This window comes from Falco biarmicus, chromosome 4 (genome assembly GCF_023638135.1).
Source record: "Falco biarmicus isolate bFalBia1 chromosome 4, bFalBia1.pri, whole genome shotgun sequence".
In the NCBI taxonomy this organism is placed as follows: Eukaryota; Metazoa; Chordata; class Aves; order Falconiformes; family Falconidae; genus Falco; species Falco biarmicus.
Genome location: NC_079291.1, coordinates 75,183,787 through 75,203,834, shown reverse-complemented (window position 1 = coordinate 75,203,834; position 20,048 = coordinate 75,183,787). Strand labels below are relative to the sequence as shown.

Here is a 20,048-nt window from a genome sequence, read left to right as displayed (position 1 = left end):
TGTCAAAGACAACAATCCAAACACGTGGTTTGATGAGGTCGCAGACAGCTGTAAGGAAGGTGCCTAACAGATGATGTCAACTTACATTAGCTACGATTGACAGTACCTGCAGAGCTGGTAATGAGGAGTGTGTTCTCCATGGGCTCCCCCAGTGACATCCCTGTGCATGGTCCAGCCTCACTGCTGGAGTAGCGACATTCACAGGAGTGGTGGGAACGGGGCTGAAGTGAGCATTGAGGGAGGTGTGTTGGGGCTGTGCAGGAGTGGTGAAACCTGGCTTCCTATCGACAAATTGTTCAGGTTGACTAACTTCAGTCTTCTCTCACAGAAAGAGATATATTTCAAAAATAATTCAGTTTATACAAATTTAATAAAATTTGTTCTTGGGGCAACAGGTTGGTTGGCTTTTTAAGTTTTCCTTTTGTAACCTAGAATGCACAAGCTGATTTTTACAGTCATTGTGGCAAATGTGTGGCTACTTGGCTGGAGTGAAGGAGGACAATTTTGTAGGTACCTGCAGAGACAGTCAATGACAAAGTCAGTAACTCAGCAAGCATATGAGTTGCAGGCAGCCAGACTTCCCATACTTGCACAATTCCTTGTTTTGCACTTTGTTTTTGTTGTTGTTTGTTAATGCTGATAGAATACCTATTTTTCTCACATCAGGGTTGTTCTTTCCTTCTCCACAGGTCTCCTCAAAGATCCTGGCTCAGACACTTGGGTGAAGGTTTTAAGTTCCTTGGACTGTAAATACTCTTCTGAGCCTCTGGCAATTCCCTGCAGCGTAACCTGGAGGAGAAGCATGCTAAACACTGTCCACTCCAGTAAGTCCTTCTTATCTTCTCTGTAATGTACATGTAAACTGGCAACTAATGTGCTGTGGGAAGAAAACTTTGACTCGCCACTCTAGGCTGGGCATTGGAGCCTCAGAAACCAATTACTGGTGACAAATTAGCTTGGGGAATGGAGCTGGGTCTGATTGTCACACAGATTATTCCAAAGCCAATGTCTTAAACATCCACATCTCATTGCTTTAGGCAGGTGTGCATCTAGGCTGAGCATGGGGAACCTGCAGTAAGCAAGAATGAGACCACTACAAGTTGTTCACACAGATTTCACTTGGGTACTTGGTTCGGTTTCAAAAGGTTCTGTGTCAAACAGTGTCTGCGTGGCAGTGGGGGCTGGGGTGTTCTGTTCTCATGCACCCCCCACTACAGGAATTTCAGGCGGAGGCAGAAATCTATTTTTGCTGTTGCTGGATAAAACATTGCAGATACTGTGGTCATATAATAGACTACAGATAATGTAGGTGCAGATAACGTGATCATCTAACAGTGTGCACAGTGCAGACAAAGGCATTTTGTGTCCTTTCATCTTAGTTAGCAACTTCTGCGGTTGTCGATGCCTTCCTCACCAGGCTGGTTTTGCACCTTCAGTGATTTGCTTGTTTGGGGAGGATTTTTACCTTTCAGTTCAGACGTGGTCTTTCACCAGTGTAGTGTTGACATAGCCTCATGAGTGTTAATGCCTCTTATAGTGTGGCTCTGCACAGGTGGAGACTTGCTGTCTGGCTTCCACACGGGACCCCTGCTTGTGCTGAAAATTATTTAATTTTTAGGATGGCCTCGTGGCAAAGACTGAAGAGGAGAAAGAGGTGTTCGTGTTGATAGAGCCAGAAGATTTTCTTAAGTGCCTCCTTTCCCTAATGCAGATGATACAGATCTTGGAGCCAGACCGACAGTCACTTTGCCAAGCAAACATGGAAGGGGAAGAAGGATTCATTCAAAACTGCTGCTGCTCCACCCTGAAACAGAGCTGTGTTACAGGGGACAGTGGTTTGAAAGGAGAGAACTTGTGGGAGCAGCCGTATCTGAGTACAGCAGCAGGTCTTCTAGGGATATATGCAGGCACCTGCCTTTAACCCCGGGACAGGGTGCTGCTTTCCTCAGAGGGGAGCTGCACAGACCAAATTTGCCTTTCCTTGCATTTAGCTTTTCCATTCTCATGGACTCCATAAAAGATTTGCTTGAAAGAAACATTCAGAGTACACAGTGCTTGGAAACACTTGCATTTTGAAGCAGAGGGATTTGCGCTAGTTCTCATTTGTGTGCAGTCCTACAACGTTTTATTTATACCTGTCTAGGCAGCGTGTGCTTCTGCCCTGAGAAGTTCCCAGTGCATCCAGCCCTGTTCAAGACTAGAGAATGACAGGCTAGAATAGGCAGCGTCTGTGAGGAGATCAGTGCTAATGCTCTGGGGAAAAAGGTGAGCCAGAAAAAGTGGCGGGATGTTGGCAGATGTGGCATGTGGTGTGTACCCAAAGGCAACGCACTCGGCTGCAGTCTGAGGCTGCCTCCTCCCCATTCCCACTGATGAGATGCACTTGGAAGGTCCTGCTGGAGATGGGGATGGGGTGTTTCAGAGAGGAAGGCTGCTACAGATAGGTGTGATTTGTCTTGCTTCAAAGTTTTGTTAATGTCCCATCAGCAAGTCAGCCTGATCTAAACCAAGTGTTGCCTTTGGCCAGTCTGGAGGGCTCCTCCACCAAAACCTGGGGCATTGTCAGGCTGGATGCCTCCAGGTGATATGTGCTGGGTGAGCAGTGGTGCCAGGGAAGCTCACAGCAGGTGATGATCAGTGTGTCTGCAGCGGGGACACATTCAGGGCTGCACTGCTGACACTTGGTGCTAGCGTGGTGGCTGTGAATCGCAACGTCCATGCTTATGGGGGCTGGGACTTGAGTTTCGCAGTCTTGAGGATGTACTTTGCACGTGTGTTTATAGCAGCCTCTGAGGATCTCGTAGCCAGAAGCGGTTCACAGGTAAGGCTTCCCTCTACCCCAGGCGGAGGGCCGCAGTGATATGAAGGAGCTGAGGGAACTGCTCTCACTGAATTGCCCTGCTGCTCAGTGCCTGGAGGGATGTTCAGTGCCTGGAGCCCTTTTCTTGTCCCCTGAATGTCTCATTCCTGTGCTGCTCCCAGTGCCTGGGTCCTTCCTGTCCATGTAGGTGCACAGCAGAGGAATCTCCTCTGTGGTGATGGTGTGATCGCTTGCAGAGTTCCTGCATAGATGCAGCTACAGTAGCTCGGTCTGTCCTGTCCTGTCTGAACTACTTCCCAGGGAGAACTCTTGTCTCACCACCTCCTGGGCTCTTTCTCACTTAACCCTGTGAGGATAAATTTTACCAATAGTGTTATATATAAAAAAATCAGCTGTGGCCTGTTGAGTTCTGCCACCAGAGGAACTGAGTGGCTCTCACCCTGGTTTTGGGTCTCCTCTCCCTCACAGGGGAGCTGCCGCCACCTGGGAAGCAGGTGGCCTGGAACAAACTCGACACCTTTGTCTCCAGCTTCAAGTCAGACAGGGAGGTGGCAGATGTGAGTGGGTTAGGTCTGGCCTTTTCCTCTTTATCAGGCAGCAGCCCTGAGGTGTGAATACATAGAGCTTGTGCATGAGCAGTGTCTTGCTTATAGGTGTAGTCAGGAGCAGGGCAGACAGCAGGCACTGAGCCATAGGAAGCAGAGTCCCAGCTCCCAGCCTGGCCCAGAGCTGTCTGTGACTCAGGAGGAGATACTGGAGGTAAAATTCCATACAGTCCTCGAAGTTTTATGTTACTTGGGGTTGAGCTGTATGGAAAAGGCTAGCACTGGTGAGCTCTTGTGTGTAAGGAATGCTTTGTCAGGGGAGGTGGTGGCTGGCTTGGATCAGGTTGCATCTGCTTGCATCCTCCTTTACCCTGGCTGGCAATGGGATTGGAGGGATTGCAGACATCAAGGCATGGTTTGGAGCCTCTTGTTCCTAAGACCCTGGTTCAGAGCTGATCCAGCCTCCCCTCTTCAACTGCACGAACAACTGCCCACTTAGCCTTACAAGGAGCTGTTGGTTCCCACTCAGGTCTGTGCCTTGCAGAGACTGTGTCCCACAGCAGAGCAGCAATGCTCCTTGTGATGCCACAGCAGTCATAAACTAGGTCAAATACCATCTAAACCCTTCCTTGATACCCTAAATGCCTGCCCTGCCCGAGTATGCCCCCAAGGGGGTTATGACTCGCTGGTTTACTGGGAACTTAAGAAGGATGAGCAGGCTTTACTGCAGCACTGTGTAAACAAAGCTAATGCAAGCAGCCCAGCCTCTCTCCCATTCCAGCCCCAGCCCAGCTTCATCCTGCTGAGGGACATGTTCTACCCATGTGCTTTCCTTACTGCTCTTGCTTGGTGGCCAGGGCTGATGCCAGCGCCACGGCCTGAGGGTGAGGGCCTCGAGCTGTCCTGGCTCACGGCTGGCCCACCCAAGCCTGTCTTTGTCCTGTTGGTCAGCGTGTTGTGTCTTTCACCTCCACTGCTTCTCCAGGCGCTGGTGGTGCCGCAGCTGTGGGGCAACACCAAAGTGCTGTTCCTAGACACGTGGCAGGAATTTGGCCAGCGTGTTTCTGTGCTGACGAAGGCAATAGCAAAACACCCATACAAGTGAGTTGTGTCACTGGACTTGGTCACATCCCAAGCCCAGAGCTTTGGGAAACCTCAGTGGAAGTTACAGGAACAAGTGTCTGTGGCTGCCAGCCTGTCCTTGATGCCATCAGTGTAAGGGCCCAGACTAGACGTGTCTCGAGATCTTTTCAGTCTCTGTGCTGATGAAAATCCTTTGTTCTTGCAGTGAACACAGTGGTGATTCAGCACTAGGAAAGGAGAGATAATCTTTTCGCCCTGGTGTTCTGGAGCTTTCCAGGGAAAGAAAGAAAATTGCAGAGGAAAAATATTAGCCCTGGGCAGAAAGAGGTTTTAGAAGGAAGCCCACTGCTTAATGCTGGGGGAAGGCTGCAGCATCTGGGGTCTGCAGGCCTGTGCTCAGTGCATGCACCAGCCTAAGGTCTTGCAGTCAGCCATCTGTCCTTCTGCAGGAGGCAGCTGGAGTTGCAAGAGTTGCCTTTCTGCACTGCTGGGGCCTGGGCCAGGGGTGTGAGTGGAGGACAGCACAGGACACTGGCAGGTGTGGAAAAGACAAATCCAGCAGTTTAACAGAGTCGGCCCTGCAACAGCAACAGCTATAGCAGAAGCACATCCCTCCCCAAGTCTCCTGTTACAAGTCAGCCTTCACACCCCTCAGCGTACTGTTAAAAGCTTGGAGGCTGAAGGTAGGGAGTAGTGCCACATGCTTCCTTACTTAAAGGTCCTTGTTGATGGAGCAAACAAGTCCTGAGTGTGAAATCAGTTGTCAAGAAAGGCAAGGCTTGCCTCCAGATGGGTGTTTGACTTGAACTATAGCTTTGTTCCAGCAGTAGCTACTTACCCCTCCTGTTAGCCCTTCCTTGCCTCTCCCTACCTTGGTCTCACCCGACAGGACCTCGGGCTGGATCAGCTCTAGGATGGGCCCCCAGAGCCAGCCTGTCCTGGCAGTGTGACACAACCTGGACAGGAAGAACTGCTCAAGCACCTGCCCGAGCCCTCCTCTTGCCCTGCCCTTCCCAGCCAGTGCTCGTGTCATCTGCAAGGAGAGCTAAAGTGCTTTTGCCTCTTCTTCCCTGTGTAAAATCTGAGGGCATTATAAAATCCTGCAGCCTCCTTCCAGCACACAGTCACTGCCACGGGTCTGGCTCCGCTGAAGATCCATCCCAGCCAGACTGCTGTTTCAACCCACCCCCAGGCAGAGGCCAGGTAACCTCCATTGTCTTTACCTCCTTTAGATCAGACAAACCAGCATTGCATTTAAAACATCCCCTCCAGGCTGTTAGCCACACAAGCGTGGCTGTTTTTGACAAGAGCCTTCAGATTCCTGCCCTCAAGGGCCATACGAGGAACAAAAGACATTTTCTACTTTTATTATGACATTTTAATACAGTCAATGATACAGGAGAAGCAGCAGGAGCCAACATGCAAAGCAATTAAAGTCACCAGGGGCTCGAGAAAGATCACCAAGGGCTCAACTCATGTGAGCTGCTCCTTCACAACAGCAACGCAGATGCATCTATAGGAGCCTATTTCCCTGCATGCTGCTGCTCAATCGAGTCCCACTGCGATGAGTTCATGGCAGACACCAAACCAACACACAACAGTTAGGAGGAGGGGACTGGTCTTTGATTTTCTCTTTTGAGGAGTAAAGTCCATCATTTGACCACAGTCTGGTATGCTCTGAAACTAAGAGGCCACCTTAAATCTTGTCTCTGCTGACAGTCTGCAGAGAAGAGGGATCCTTCAGGAAGAGGCGATGGCTTTGAGAGCAAGTCATGAGATGAAGCTCAGATACTTGGCTGCAGTTCACCTGCTTCATGGATCTGGGACCTCTTGGAGTCAACAGGTCTTTTCAATGCATGTGATGGATGTTGAGGCTAAAGACTTCCAACAGCGCAAGAGAAATCTTTGCAAACAAGTAGAAATGGATGTCCCCGTGAAGACAGAGATGCATCAGGCCTGGCTGGCCCTCGCAGACAGTGGAACAAAACCCCACCTGACTCCCTCACAGCAGTTCACCTGCAGCGACATTATGTCCTCCTGCACCTCTTCCTTTGGCAGGCCTCTGCATCTGAGCCACAGGAGCTATCTGAGTCGCTTCCTGATGAGGAGGAGGAGGAGGAAGGCTTTGATGTGCTATAGTTCATGCTCAAGACCCACCCCAGTTTGTTGTGTAGCACCTGCTTGAGTCCCGGTGGTAATGGCAGCGCCTCCAGCGTGTCCATGTAGTCAGGCAGGAGCTGGCGCAGGCGGTAACAGCAGAGATACTGGAGGGACGTGCAGCTGGCGCAGGAGCGGATCACCTTCATGCTGCTCTTGGCCGCTGTCGAGCACACCATGGGGTAAAACTTCTTGTTCTGCAGCTTCGTGGCTGCAACTCCTGCCAGGGGACAGCATCAGGGAGGTTTCACATTAGTTCTGACAAGGTGATCTCACTTGTCCCAGCTACCCCGACCTATGAACTACAGAGCTGTTGGGAAACACTTGGAAAACAGCCTTTTAAAATCCCCATCTATTAAAAAGCAAATGTAACCTTCCTCCCACTCGCTTCACATCTTGGTCTTCTACTGTGGCATTGTTTAGTCCCTCAGCCCTACTGCAGCCAGACTCCAAGTTCAACCAAAGCTGCGCTGCTGCTCCCTCCCAGGCCCGCTGCCCTTGCCTCACCTATGCACTTGCGGTTTTTGAAGAACGTGAGCGTCCCATGCCACGTGTCCAAATGAACCCCGATGATGGAGCCTTGGCCAAACCTCGAAGAGAAGTTTGTTTTGTCTCCCTTGTGATGCAGTAGTCCTTAAACAAAAAATGACATTTAGCAGAAGCTTGTGCTTCACAAATTCATCCCTTCTCTCATGCTGCAAGTCCGCACTGGTACAGCCTTGGTCAGTGCCTAAAACATCCCCCCGTTGCCTGATCCCTGCCCTCAAACCCCCGAACAGGTGATGAAAAGGGGAAAGCTGAGGTTTTGCAGTACCAGAGCACAGGCAGCAGCAGTCTGCAGACAGAAACCCCTGATGAGTGACAGGCAACCAGCAGTACAGGTGCCCTGGAGGCTCACGGACCAGTTCTAAGGGGTCTGCAAAACGCAGGCGAGGCGAGATGCTCCAAGAGCTGCAAGCTGCAGGCAGCCACTCTGGTTGTGGCTAATGAAAGGACTCACAGGTCTGGTGGCCTTTTTGGCCTCAATCCCATTCAGACCATTTAATTCTCAACCCCTTAGGATAACACTTACACCCACTGCTGCCCTTCCAGCCAGCCTGCCCTCTGCCACTGCCTTACCTGTGTAAGAGAGTCCCCAGCTGTCCTCGTCCTTGCCCAGCAGGCTGCAGAAGGTGTGGCGGTACTTGTCCAGATTCACATCAGACGTCCCAATTCCCACCATCTGGGAGGCAAGGCCAGGAAGAACACAAGCTTAGTGTCTTTTCAAGCAACAACACACAACTGAGACTCCACCTCTGGCTCTTCCCTCCTTTTCTTGGCACAGTCCAAAACACCCAGAGGTTTTGGTGAAGCCAAGTCAGAGGTTTCAGGCCGGAGCTGAAGACTCCCAGCTCCAATTTCCTTTCCTAAGTGAGGAGGCCCAGCTGAACTGCTCAAGAAAGTTGTTTTCCTGTTCATAGAATCACAGCATGGTTTGCGTTGGAAAGGGCCTTCAAGATCATCCAGTTCCAGCCCCCTGCCATGGGCAGGGACACCTTCCACTAGACCAGGTTGCTCCAAGCCCCGTCCAGCCTGGCCTTGAGCACTGCCAGGGATGGGGCACCCACAGCTGATCTGGGCAGCCTGGGCCAGTGCCTCAGCTCCGGCACACCCTCATAGTGAAGAATTTCTTTCGTCTGTCTCATCTAAATCTACCCTCTTTTCATTTAAAACCATTGCCCCTTGTCCTGTTGCTATGGGCTCTACTAACAAGTCTGTCCCCATCTTTCTTATAAGCCCGCTTTAGTCACTGGCAGGCTGCTGCAAGGTCTCCCCGGAGCTGTCTCTCCTCCAGGCTGAACCACCCCAGCTCTCTCAGCCTGGCTTCAGAGGGCTGGAGCACCTCTCCTGTGATCACCTTTGTGGCCTCCTCTGGACCCGCTCCAACAGGTCCACCTCCTTCCTATGTTGGGAGCCCCAGAGCTGGAGGCAGCGCTGCAGGGGGGTCTCAGCAGAGCAGAGGGGCAGGATCCCCTCCCTCACCACGCTGGCCATGCTGCTGGGGATGCAGCCCAGGAGACGGGTGGCTTTCTGGGCTGTGAGCACACGTTGCCAGCTCACGTTGAGCTTCTCATCAACCAACAGCCCCAAGCCCTTCTCCTCAGAGCTGCTCCCAATCCATCCTCTGCCCAGCTTGTGTTAGTGCTGGGGATTGCCCTGACCCACGCAGGACCTTGCAATTGGCCTTGTTGAACTTCATGAGTCCGCACAGTCCCGCCTCCCGCGCCTGCCAGCGTCCCTCTGGACAGCATCGCTTCCCTCCAGCGGGTCTGCTGCACCGCTCAGCGTCATCAGCAAACTCAGTCCCAGTGTCCATGTCACCAACAGAGATACCAAACAGCGCCGTCCCAGCACCGACCCCTGAGGAACAGTGCTTGGCACTGGCCTCCACTTGGACATCGAGCCCTTGACCGTGACTCTTTGAGTGTGACCACCCAGCCAATTCCTTATCCGCCGAGCGGCCCGTCCGTCAGATCAGCGTCTGCAGGTTAGAGACAAGGATGTGGTGTGGGACAGCGTCAGATGCTTTGCACAAGTCCAGGTAGATGACGTCAGTTGCTCTTCCCTTATCCACTGATGCTGTAACCCCATTGTAAAATGCCACCAAATTTGTCAGACACAATTTGCCCCCAGTGAAGCCATGCTGGCTGTCACCAGTCACCTCTCTGTTCTCCACGTGCCTTGACATAGTTCCCAGGAGGATCTGCTCCATGATCTTGTCAGGCACCGAGGTGAGACTGACCGGCCTGCAGCTCCCCAGGTCTTCCTTTTCTCCCTTTTTAAAAATAGGGGTTATGTTTCCCCTTTTCCAGTCACTGGGAACTTCAGCAGTCTGCCACAACTTTTCAAATATGATGGACAGTGGCTTAGCCACTTCATTTGCCAGTTCCCTCAGGCCCCATAGATGCCTCTCATCGGGTCCCATTGATTTGTGCATATTCAGGTTCCTTAGATAGTCTCAAACCTGATCTTCTCCTACAGTGGGCAGTGCATCATTCTCCCACTCCCTGTTCAAAGAATATCGGCCATGCCTGTGTGCCCATAAGCGACTCTGCTCCACATACCATGTCTGTGCCGTAGACAGGGGAGGTCATCTTGATCTCCCAGAAGTGCTGCCCGTCTGCCAGCTCCTTGTTCCCCCGGATGGCAGCAGTGCCGCAGCTGTACTCCATGTGGAAATTCACCTTGCGGTTGTCGCAGGTCAGCAGGGTGGCTGTTGACTTATTCAGGTCATCCCACACCCAGTCGAAATCTGTTCAGGAAGCACAGAGGGGACAAGGATGGGCCAAGACCCCCAGGGAACGATCCCCAAGCCAAAGCATAGGTGACATTTGTTTTGAAGGCTTGTTGGGGTTTTTATGGATTTATATTTTTTTACCATCTAAGAGCGTAAATCCTAAGCTGTGCACATCAGAGAGCTGTTTGAGGCCTGAACTATTCTGCAGTGTCCCACCAGGAATGGCTCAGTGCTCCGGACATCAAGCTGTCAGCATTAACCAGTGCCCATTTTGGCTAACACAAGGCTCCGCAGACCCAGGCTGAGCCTACTCTCCTTCTGCTCTTCTTGTAGGCTCAAGGGGTAGCTCTGCTATGCCACAGGTTTTCTCTGCCAGCCCAAGCTCACCCTCTGCCTGCTTCTCCCCTCTGCCCTGAGCATACCCTGCCACCAGCCGGGCACCCTGCCAGTTGTACCAAGATCAGCAGCAAAAGGGCTGTAACCATGAGGGCCAGTTTCACTGGTGGCCTAAGCTGAAAGCAGGTCCCCAGAGGTGAACTCTGATGCATTAATAAGTTCAGCACTTAACCCCTGAAACATCACAGGAGGCATGTGCTTGTAATCTTCCTACAGTCTACGTGGCCTTAAGATATAAACAAAGGAGCACCGTGTGCTGGGACAGAGATAAGGCCAATGTAGAAAGCACAGGATCCGTGCAGGGGTGCAGCCCGTGCCACCAGGCCAGGACTGCGCGCACTCCAAACCCCAAAGGACTGCAGCAGGCCGCTGGGGAGCCCTTTCCTTACACTCATCCTCCTCGCCGCACTGGCAGTCCTTGACGCGGTGGAGGGCATGCAGGCTGGAGCAGTAGGGTGCTTCGCTCTGGTTCTCACAGTTGCAGTAGGACTCTCCAGTCACAGGGATGGCACTTGGGATGGAAGGCGAGAGCGAGGAAAACTCTGGCTCTGAATCAGAGTCACTGTGCTGCTGGGAAGAACGGAGAAATGGTCACTACCAAATGCCCCCCTGGCTCAGGGAGCTGGGCTGGCAGAGGTCTGCCAGGTCTGGCGTGCTGCAGAGCTGTGCAGGGAGGTCCACAGGCTCGTGCCAGAGCCAGTGGTGGCACAGCCACATCGTGCCCCAGCCTGGCCCACCACGCAGGGAGGCAAGGGGCTGTGCCAGTCAAATCACCCTGCTCTGGGACCTGGCTCACACCTGCCTGAGCTGCGGAGACCTCTCAGCACTGGGCACTCTGCAATGCAGGTACATTCTTTGTACCATCCAAGGGTGAGAAACTGTCACAGCAAGCAAGCAGTGTGACAGTCCAAGTCTTTGACACAGGCATTTTTAAGCAAACTCTGTGCTACAGCTATAGTTTTCAATAGGCAGGTTACAGCCAGCTGGAGACCCTGGCCAAGGCATCGCAAAAGCAGAGCACACAGCTGAAAACCACTGCTCTGGAGAGCCTGGGAGCTGACAGAGAAGAGAGGAAAGCTAACAAGACAAGGAAGAAAAGGGACAGGAGGCCAGGCAGGGGAGAAGGCAGAACAAAGGGAAACCAGTTCAGTAGTACGGCTGCAGCTCCTCACACCAGCGCTGCAGACAGGCCCACAGGGAACCTACCAAAGGATTAAAAGGCTTTTGTTTATTTTCATGCATGAACACAAAAACTTGATTTACTATTCTCCAGTGCCAACAGATGAAAGTGTCCCTGCACTGGATGCTGTAAGAGTCAAAAGCCTTGTCTTGCTCTGTGTTACAGGAGGCTCGGTGCTGCCTAATGGAGCCTATTACTACAGATCGCAGCAAGTTACTCTGGGTTTACATGCTGGTCAGGTATACCTGCTCATTATTCACCCCCACAGCAGACCTTGTAAGCAATATTTAAAGATAAAAATCCTTTAACTCAAGTTCTTGTAGCTGCGTAAGACAGTGGGACTCAAAATGACTCGGACCTACTTACGTACTGCCCACCTCTCCTTCTCTAGCCCGCATAATAAAATGATTTCTGTCTTTCATTACCTCTCCTAACTACTGCTATCTAGAAGTCTGGCTATTCCTATTAGTGCAGAAATTAAAAACTACTCTAACTGCAGAGAAAAGGCTCATTTTCTGGGAGCACAGTGCCTGGATTTGGACACTGTGCTCTGGCAGTGGTCTCATAAGGCTTTAGCCTAGCTTTGAAGCTCCTGGAGCAGTTCCTTGCATCCTCACCGCCGCATGGGGAACTGAACTCACACACTCAAGGACTCAGGAAAAAGAGTTAAGGATGGCAGAGGTGAACCCAAGTCACTCCTCATGCTGTTTTACTGACTGCTTTTCCTGCTGCGCTCCCATCTTCCAGTACACCTGCATGCCTGGGCCAGGTTCAGAAGTGATGTGCACATTACAGCACAGGAAACGTGAGAGAATTTCCATCTGAAGGTATCTGAGACTGTAGCTTCACAGACAAAAGCAGCCCTGCTCCCTCCACCACCATCTCCCAGCTGCACAAAGACCAGAAGTTAGCACAGCCATAGTGAGCCAGATTGGAGAACTGATCCAGTTTAAACACGTACTTAGATTGCTACTTAAAAAAAAAAAAAAATTAAAAATATTGTATGTACTTTATCACACACACACACTATATGCTAAAAAAAGCATTTAGCTTAGCATCCATCAGCTCCCTGGCTCAGCTAATGACAGAGCTATGGTGCACAACTGGGAAGCAGACTACAGGCAGCTCAGCCTTCCCTGCCTCGGGAAGATGTGCTGGGAACGGCACACCCCACGTTACAGCTCGGAGGAGGCTTGTTAGACAGTCTGTGTATTTCATTAAGTCTTTTCTGATTTTGGCCAGTTCTGCCTACTGAACTACTAGCTGCTCAGTGACACAGACCTTAAGTGCCTGCTGTCAGAGGAGAGGAAAGCTTTCCCTCATGTCCTTCAGAGCCACCCAAGCTCCAGCCTACCTGCCCGTCGGAGTCGTAGCCCCAGCCACGCACACCAGTGGCCAAGGCAACAGCCCGGGTGTCCACCTCACGCCGCACCCCACTCAGGACGAAATGCCAGGCCCTGCTGCTCCTCGTGCGTCGCGCCATGCTGTTCTGAGAGAGGTAAGCTGCAAGGGGCAAGGGAAAGGAGGTTACACACAGCAGCCATGTCCTGCTTCCACCCACCACTCACCAGGCTCTGCCTTCTGAAGCAACCTCCCCAGGTCATCACAGCCTCACCAGCAATGGGTCAGCAAGAACTGCATCTGCACAGGTCCCATCAATGGGTAAACTGGTGCAAAATAAGTTCCTCCTGCATCCCAAGCCTCTGCAGACTTCAGCCTCTTTCTCCATGCAGGGTCAACTTCTACCCAAGCCCAGGTATTGAACTAACCCCCTGAAACACTCCCAAGATGCAGCACCAGCCGCCTCCTCTGCGGCACACTGATCCAGCACCTACCGCTCACTGCTGGCCTGGGGAGCATCAGGACCGTCAGCCACCAAGGCACGGCCTCCCCGGTACTGGGTCACCCTGCAGCAGCTGTCTGGGCTCTGGCCACGCTGCTTGGCCACTGCCACAGCCTCTGTGCAGCTGAGCTGTACATGTGTCTCTGCAGGGAAGGTTGGTTGTTCCCCTCCAAGCAACTGCCCGCTGAGAGAAGACCTTGCTCTCAGCATCTGGGGTGGGGGAGAGACCACTTTCTTGCCCGGTGAAGGGAAATTGGCCTTTTCACAGACCTGTCCCAACTTGCCTCAAGGACAACAGACAGAAGCAAAGCAGCTACCTGTCTCCTGACTCAAGTGGGGATGTTATTCAGAGACAGATTTCCACAGGCTCCTTCCCTGCATACAGCCTGACAAGAGCGCCACAGGGCCCAGCTGCCATGCGGGAGTTCTGCACTGGATGCACAGGGAAAGCTTATCCTTGCAGAAAACAACTTGCCACCAAGATGCACAGGCAGGGCTGCAGCCCCGTTCCCATCCCTCACACCCGCTCCCTCTGCTCGGCCCCTGGGGCTGCCTCCCTGCCACAGGCAGCGGCCCCACGCACCCGCTCCGGTGCCTCCCCGACGTGCGGGTCAGCCCTGAGCACGCGCAAATCCGGCAAATGCGGGCAGGGTAGCCCCGGCCCCGTGCTGCCGGCCAGCACCTGGCCGAGCCACGGCAGGTGCCCGCGGATGTGGTGACGGGCCCCGGGCACCCCGCCCGCTGCGGTCAGGGGGCTCCCACCCCGCCGAGTGCAGCCAGGCACCGAACCCCCGCCCCGGCCCCTCCCCGGCTCTGAGAACCGCAGCAGCCAAACGCGCCAGCCCGGCTCCCCCGGCGGGGCGCTGAGGCCGGGGCTCACGGGGCTGGGCGGGCGCAGCGCGGATCCGGCACCGGGGCAGAGTCAGCCCCGCACCCCGGAGCAGGACCTGGGGCTGCCGAGGCCCCTCCCCGGGACTGACGCGGGCGTCCGCCCGCTGCGGCTCCCCGCCACCGGCTGCGCGCTGCAGGAGCCCGGGGAGCTGCCGCAGGGCCCTCCCGCCGCGGCACCGCTCCGGGCCCCCACCCGGCCAGCTCCGCTCGCCGGCACGGCACCTCCCCGGGCACCGAGCGCACAGACCGCGGCGGAACTGGCAGCCCACGGGGATCCCCACAGCGGCGGCCGCAGGCCCCGGGTCGGCCTCAGGGGCGGGCGGCTCCGCAGGCCCGGCTGTCCCGCGCAGCTGAAGCACGGCCGGACCAGCCCAGGCCAGGCCGCAGCGCTTGAGCCGCGCCGCACACCCAGGCCTCAGCCCCCGGCTCCCGCCCTCGGCCCGGTCCCGGTCCCGGTCCCACCCCGCCCCGGCCCGGCCCGGCCCGGCCCACCTCGGCCCGGCCCGGCCCGGCCCCGCTGCCGCGCTCTGACCTACTTTCCCCTACCGGGACATAAACAATCCTCTCTTGGCACCGCCCCCCAGGAGCCCATTGGCTGTGTCCGCGCCACGCCCCGCCTCCGTTGGCTAAGCAACCTGTCGCTCACCGCTGAAGGAGGAGGGAGAGGGTAGTGCCTGAGGGGAGCGTACGTCAATCCTCGGGGAGCCGCGCCATTGGGCGGCCACTGCGGAGAGTGAGAGCGCGTCGCGGAGGGAAAGCGCTAAGCGTATTGGCTGGCTAAGGCAGAACTGGAGGATTGGGTTGGCTGAGAGGTGTTGGGGGGCGGGCTCCCGGTGAGTGCGCAGCTCGCGATTGGGGAAGGCGCTTGGCAGTCCTCGGGGGCGGGGCTACGACGCAGCGGAAAGCGGAAGCGAGCGGCACCGAGCGGCAGCATGGAGGAGGTGGCGCGGGGTGAGCAGCCGTGGGGCCGCAGCCGGGCGGTTCCTCTGGGGCCACCGGGCCGGCTCTAGCCTTCCGCGGGGCGGGGTGATCCCGGGGTTGACTAGGCCTGGCCGGGTGCCGTGCTGCTGCGGCCCGGCTCCGGGTGAGGGGAGCTCCGCGGTGCTTGGGCCGGGGCCCCGAGGCGGCAGGGCCTGGTTACCGTGGGATGGCGCCGGGCCTTGCTGGAGGCCCAGGCCTGGCTCCTGCTGGCGGAAGCGCTGAGTCAACGGGGCCTGGCACGGGGCCGCCGGTGTCACCGGGCCGGTATCCCGGAAGCACCTCGCTGCGGGGCTCTGTCTCCCCCCTCCCCGGCTCCCCTTCCCCCCCCCCCCCCCCCCAATACCGGGGCCGAGCGCCGTTACCGTCGGTGGAGGTGCGGATGAGGTCCGCCATGGTGCGTGCGGGTTCCATGCCGCCGGTGCCGGTGTGTGCCGGGGCGGCGCGGGGGTGGGCCGGGCCTGGCGCCGTGAGTCAGCGGCCGGCGGTGACGGGGCGCCCGGGAACGCGGCCCCGGGCGGGTGGTGCCGTTTCCTCGGTCCGACCCTCCGCCGCCTGTGCGCCCCCGGGCTGGGGGGTTGGCCCGACTGCTCCCCGCTCTCGGCTCGGCGGGAGGCGGCAGCTGAGCCCGGAGCGGAGGCTGTGCAGCGCGGGGGCAGCGGTGGGAAGGCTGGAGCGGGACGCGGGGAGGCGGCCGGTGCGGCGAGGAGGAGGAAACGCCAAGGGCCTGACCTCACCGACAGCCTCCCGGGCCGTTCCCGGGAGGGCTGGGGCTGGCGTGGGCGCGGTGTGACGAGCCCCTCTGGGTGTTTATTGCTTTGCTGCCCCATTGCCACTTGGGTCATCAGGGCAAAGCCTTTACTCCCGGCAGCCTTTACTGCCATGCTCGTATTGTCTCTTCTCTGATGGCAAAAGGGCTGTGGCACATCCACCTCTTCTCTCCTTCTCCCTCATGCTTAAAGCAGGCTTGTTGGAGAGTGACAGCCACCATCACCCTCAGCGGAGACCCATGTCCCTGCACTGACCGGTTAGGGGCTGCTGTCTTGCATCAGAACAGCCTCTGATGCCTTGTTGTTGTTCCTTCCAGAGAGAAGCAACCTGGCCGGGGTGCGGCACATCCTGCTGGTGCTCTCCGGGAAGGGCGGCGTGGGGAAGAGCACCATCTCCACCGAGCTGGCTCTGTCGCTGCGCCACTCTGGGAAGAAGGTGAGCAAGGGTCTGTGGCATCCTGAGCTCTGCTGTCGTCTTCCCGGCCTCCTGCTGGGCTGGGTTCTGCTCGTACTTGATGTATCTGTGTGTCCTGTGCAGGCAGCGTATGGATTCTGTGTGTGAAAACGCTGTTTGTGATAGCAGTTCAAGTGATTCCTTTTTCTGTGTTTGCTTGATTCAGCGCAGATAACTGCAGTTCATTTCCCTTTCATTTAAGAGACTAAAATCACCCAAGATCTGTTGTTGGTTTTAAAACTGAGGCACTGAGAAATTGACTGGTTTGTGGTGTAACACATGATCTCTTTGTGAAGTGGGTGAGTTGAAGGATAGCCTTATGATGGGACAAAAGGGGACTGCATGACAGGAGGCAGGCTGAATTCCCCGAGGATTTTTTTAAAGGCTCTGTGCAGCCAATGCCACTTGGATACCACCAGGTGTCTGGTATAAAGATCTCCACAAAGTGCCTAGAAGTACCCAGGAGATGCTTCTCAGATGGAAGGAGACCACGAGGGCAATCACACTTTAAAGCAGTTGTTTGAAACTGCACTTCAAATCTGGCTGCTGAGCTATAGAGTTTGTTCTGCAAAGTGCTGCAAGCAGCCAGAATTTGTACGCTGCTTCCCGCCACCCAGGGAAGGAGCACGGCTCGGTGCTGCCACTGTGCTCGGCCCCATCTGAAGGGCTCTGCCTGGTCACCTGCAGGTGGGGATCCTGGACGTGGACCTGTGCGGCCCCAGCATACCCCGCATGTTCAGGGTGCAGGACAACAGCGTGCACCAGTGCGACAGTGGCTGGGTCCCAGTCTTTGTGGACCAAGACAAGAGCATCTCACTTATGTCCATTGGCTTCCTGCTGGAGAATCCAGATGATGCTGTGGTGTGGAGAGGACCCAAGAAAAATGGTACAGTTGGTTTTTGCTGTTGGTGGCCACCTTCCAGTGCTAGGAATCTTCTGTGAATACCGTGGAGGTGGTTCTGGCTTTAGGTGGGGGCTGGGCTTTTCTAGGCAGGTCATGCCTTGGCGGAACAAGGCTCCTGTTCTGCAGGAGTGGGTTTCCCATCAGCTGTAATGGGGAGAGTGCAGCATGTGTTGTGCTGACAGATAGCCCTGCCATCTCTCCCTGGGCCCTTGTCACCCAAGGTGCCTCACAAGCCCTACCCCGCCTGGCCCATGGCTCCCAGGACATCTGCTGAAATCTACTGTGTGTTTTCTGTTTTTTTCTGCCCCTTTTTATTTCTGTAGCATTGATCAAACAATTTGTTGCTGATGTGGCCTGGGGGGACCTGGACTTCCTTATTGTAGACACACCACCGGGCACATCCGATGAGCACATCTCCACAGTGGAGGCCTTGCGGCCCTACCAACTGCTTGGAGCAATCCTGGTCACAACGCCCCAGGTAAGGCAGCTGCCTGGGGCTGGAGTTCCTGGGCATGCTTCTGCCTCTGAGCATGGCTTGGGGAGGAACGTGCACCCCAGGTGGCAGTTTGCACAGACCTGTCCGTGGCTGCTTGTTCTACACACCTGCCTCTCCTTTAATGCATACCTGCTCCAGACCCACAATTGGTCTGGACAGATGGACAGCCCTAACCTGCTGCTCTGCCCTGCAGGCTGTATCTGTGGGAGATGTGAGGCGAGAGCTGACGTTCTGTAAGAAGATGAACTTACGAGTTCTTGGCATTGTGGAGAACATGAGTGGCTTCGTCTGCCCACACTGCTCGGTGGGTTTATTGTGACCTCTGTGCCATTGCAGGTTCTTGTTCGTGATGGGGCGTGTAGGATGCAGTGCCTTGGGTGGAAAATCAGCAGATTGTATGAGGATGAAGCTGTGAGTTGGGGAGATGAGAAGCTGCTGGATGTCCTCCTTGGAAGAAGCCACTGGCTCTGCTTTCCTAAAGAGAGCTGGGGAGGGCAGGGGCAAAGGCAGTGCCCTGAGTCTGGATGGTGGAGGGGAGCTGGCTGTACTCACGTGCAGGCAGCACCTGCCCTGTCACACAGGGCTCTGGGGTTTATGACTTGCTGCTTTTGCTCTTCCTCCTTCAGGAGTGCACAAATATCTTTTCCAAAGGGGGAGGTGAGGAGCTGGCCAAGCATGGTGGAGTCCCATTCCTAGGTGAGTGGCCTCTTGAGCAGAGCTCTCTGGTTAGAAGCGATGTCTGTGGGAGTGCTTGAGCAGAGAAGTGCAGTGTCACAGGGGCAAGCAGGCTGGACTCCAGTCCCTGTGAGCCGCTGGCACCTGGTCAGACGTAAGGTGTCGTTCTTGCTTTGCTTCTCTGCCATCCAAACTGCTGAGAGTGGGCCTCTGGCCCCACTGGTGTAGAGGTGGTGATGATCAGCAGCCTGCTGTGGCTGCTAACATCGTGGTGACAGAGCAAGCAATCTGAAGCTGCTCAGGAGCCATCCTGAAATGTGCTGGAGGCTTCCTGAGAGATGGGGGGGTGGAGGCTGAACCCTGCCCTCTGCACAGAGCTGGGGTCAGGGGGAGAATGTCTCATGAAGCAGTGTGGTGTGGTGGGGTCTTAAACCCAGACAAAGCAGTTGCAGGTGGGAAGCAGCTTGCCAAGGGTGCTGTGAGGGTAGTGGTTGCTCTTTTCTAAAGCTTCTCCTGGAGCTGACTCTGGCAGGGTATTTCTTTAATCCTGATTCCAGGTCTTTGCCTTACGATGAGCAAGCAATCACTCTCCCTGTTCCTTCTTTCCCACAGGCTGTGTCCCCCTGGACCCCCAACTCAGCCAGAGCTTGGAAGAAGGCAGAGACTTCATCCAAGAGTTTCCCAAGAGCTCTGCCTTCCCTGCCCTGGCTCACATTGCCCAACAGATCTTGGATGGTACATCGCAGCAGAGCTCCTGAGGAGGAGGGTGTGGAGCTGGACTCTTGCTGGCTGAGGCCCTGGCCTGGCAGCACCACCGGCAGCCCATGCCGGCAGGGAAGGGGCGTTGTTTAACTATAAAACTGTCTCAGTGGGGGGTGATGGAGGGAGCGGGGAGTGCAGCATCAGTGCGCTCACGGCAATCCATGAAGTACTGCTCCATCCCCCTGGATCTGAAGAGACCCTGCATGGGTGCTCCTGCCTGCACCGCAGCAGCCTGCTTCTTGCCTTCTCAGCATGGCAGCGCTCTGCACAGATGGTACAGCTGTTCCAGCACCTTCCTCCCCTGCCAGCCACTGTGCAGGTGCCTGGGGAGCTCTAGCTTCTATCCACAGCGTCTTGTGTGCTGCCGTACAGCAACAGGAGTAAACGCCATCAACTGTTCTTTCCTCATAAACCCAAACAGTACCAATCATTTGGGTTGTGGCTCCATGTGCTGCTGCCTTCTACTGCCTTCCTTGCGTGATAGATTACATGGTACTTCATTCTGTGGCTCGAGTTTGTGCTGAATGCTCTGACGCAGACCCAAGCCAGGCCACCTTGCTGTGAAATCTCAGGTTGCTGGTTCCTGATGGGCTGATGAGGGCACAGTATGTGCTTCATGTGAGATGGTGTCCTTAGGAGATCTACCACCTGTCTGAGGCATCCCACCATGCTGGAAACAAGGTGTCTGGTCTGCTGAGGGCCGTTACTGTGACTCAGGAATATTTTTAAAGGTTCCAGGCAGTAAACACTTTTCTTAAAATCCAAGCCTGCGACATGTTTTTCCATGATTTCAGGCCTCATTGGAGCTGTGAGTCT

At 55.2% G+C, this 20,048-nt stretch overlaps 3 protein-coding genes across 9 annotated transcripts; 2 read left to right on the top strand and 1 right to left on the bottom strand.

Annotated features, from left to right (window-relative positions):
• Positions 1–433: 433 nt before the first annotated feature.
• Positions 434–5,720, top strand: EME2 (essential meiotic structure-specific endonuclease subunit 2). The gene is given in 8 exon segments (XM_056335087.1): positions 434–506; positions 690–814; positions 1,619–1,701; positions 2,456–2,581; positions 3,475–3,580; positions 4,352–4,467; positions 4,899–4,943; positions 4,945–5,720. Coding segments are annotated over 8 exon segments (873 nt in total). The 3' UTR covers positions 5,144–5,720.
• An 80-nt stretch (positions 5,721–5,800) lies between these two features.
• Positions 5,801–14,768, bottom strand: SPSB3 (splA/ryanodine receptor domain and SOCS box containing 3). Of its 5 annotated transcripts, none has more exons than XM_056337831.1 (7): positions 14,730–14,768; positions 12,814–12,962; positions 10,669–10,849; positions 9,711–9,898; positions 7,726–7,828; positions 7,114–7,239; positions 5,801–6,826 (listed from the first exon to the last, which is right to left on the bottom strand). In XM_056337831.1, the coding sequence occupies exons 2-7, from the start codon at positions 12,940–12,942 to the stop codon at positions 6,477–6,479; spliced, it is 1,077 nt and encodes a 358-aa protein (XP_056193806.1). In that variant the 5' UTR covers positions 12,943–12,962; positions 14,730–14,768; the 3' UTR covers positions 5,801–6,476. The 5 variants fall into 5 exon arrangements, with proteins under 5 accessions (XP_056193806.1, XP_056193803.1, XP_056193805.1 ...); XM_056337828.1 differs by having other exon boundaries at positions 14,686–14,751; XM_056337830.1 differs by having other exon boundaries at positions 14,726–14,744.
• Positions 14,769–15,060: 292 nt separating this feature from the next.
• On the top strand, positions 15,061–19,997 carry NUBP2 (NUBP iron-sulfur cluster assembly factor 2, cytosolic). 3 transcript variants are annotated; one of them, XM_056337846.1, is made up of 7 exons: positions 15,061–15,144; positions 16,259–16,377; positions 17,083–17,281; positions 17,623–17,777; positions 17,989–18,099; positions 18,422–18,491; positions 19,083–19,997. In XM_056337846.1, the coding sequence occupies exons 1-7, from the start codon at positions 15,126–15,128 to the stop codon at positions 19,226–19,228; spliced, it is 819 nt and encodes a 272-aa protein (XP_056193821.1). In that variant the 5' UTR covers positions 15,061–15,125; the 3' UTR covers positions 19,229–19,997. The 3 variants fall into 3 exon arrangements, with proteins under 3 accessions (XP_056193821.1, XP_056193822.1, XP_056193823.1); XM_056337847.1 differs by lacking the exon at positions 15,061–15,144 and adding an exon at positions 16,562–16,694 and having other exon boundaries at positions 16,258–16,377; XM_056337848.1 differs by lacking the exon at positions 15,061–15,144 and adding an exon at positions 16,598–16,694.
• The last annotated feature ends 51 nt before the right edge of the window (positions 19,998–20,048 follow it).

Coding starts and splice junctions, on each gene's coding strand:
- SPSB3 (XM_056337831.1), bottom strand. CDS start 12,942: ATGGCGCGACGCACGAGGAGCAGCAGGGCCTGGCATTTCGTCCTGAGT. Junction 10,850..12,813: donor GCTACGACTCCGACGGGCAG/GTAGGCTGGAGC, acceptor CGTTCTTCCCAG/CAGCACAGTGACTCTGATTC. Junction 6,827..7,113: donor CAAAAACCGCAAGTGCATAG/GTGAGGCAAGGG, acceptor GTCCCCTGGCAG/GAGTTGCAGCCACGAAGCTG.
- NUBP2 (XM_056337846.1), top strand. Junction 18,100..18,421: donor TCGTCTGCCCACACTGCTCG/GTGGGTTTATTG, acceptor TTCCTCCTTCAG/GAGTGCACAAATATCTTTTC. Junction 18,492..19,082: donor TGGTGGAGTCCCATTCCTAG/GTGAGTGGCCTC, acceptor TCTTTCCCACAG/GCTGTGTCCCCCTGGACCCC.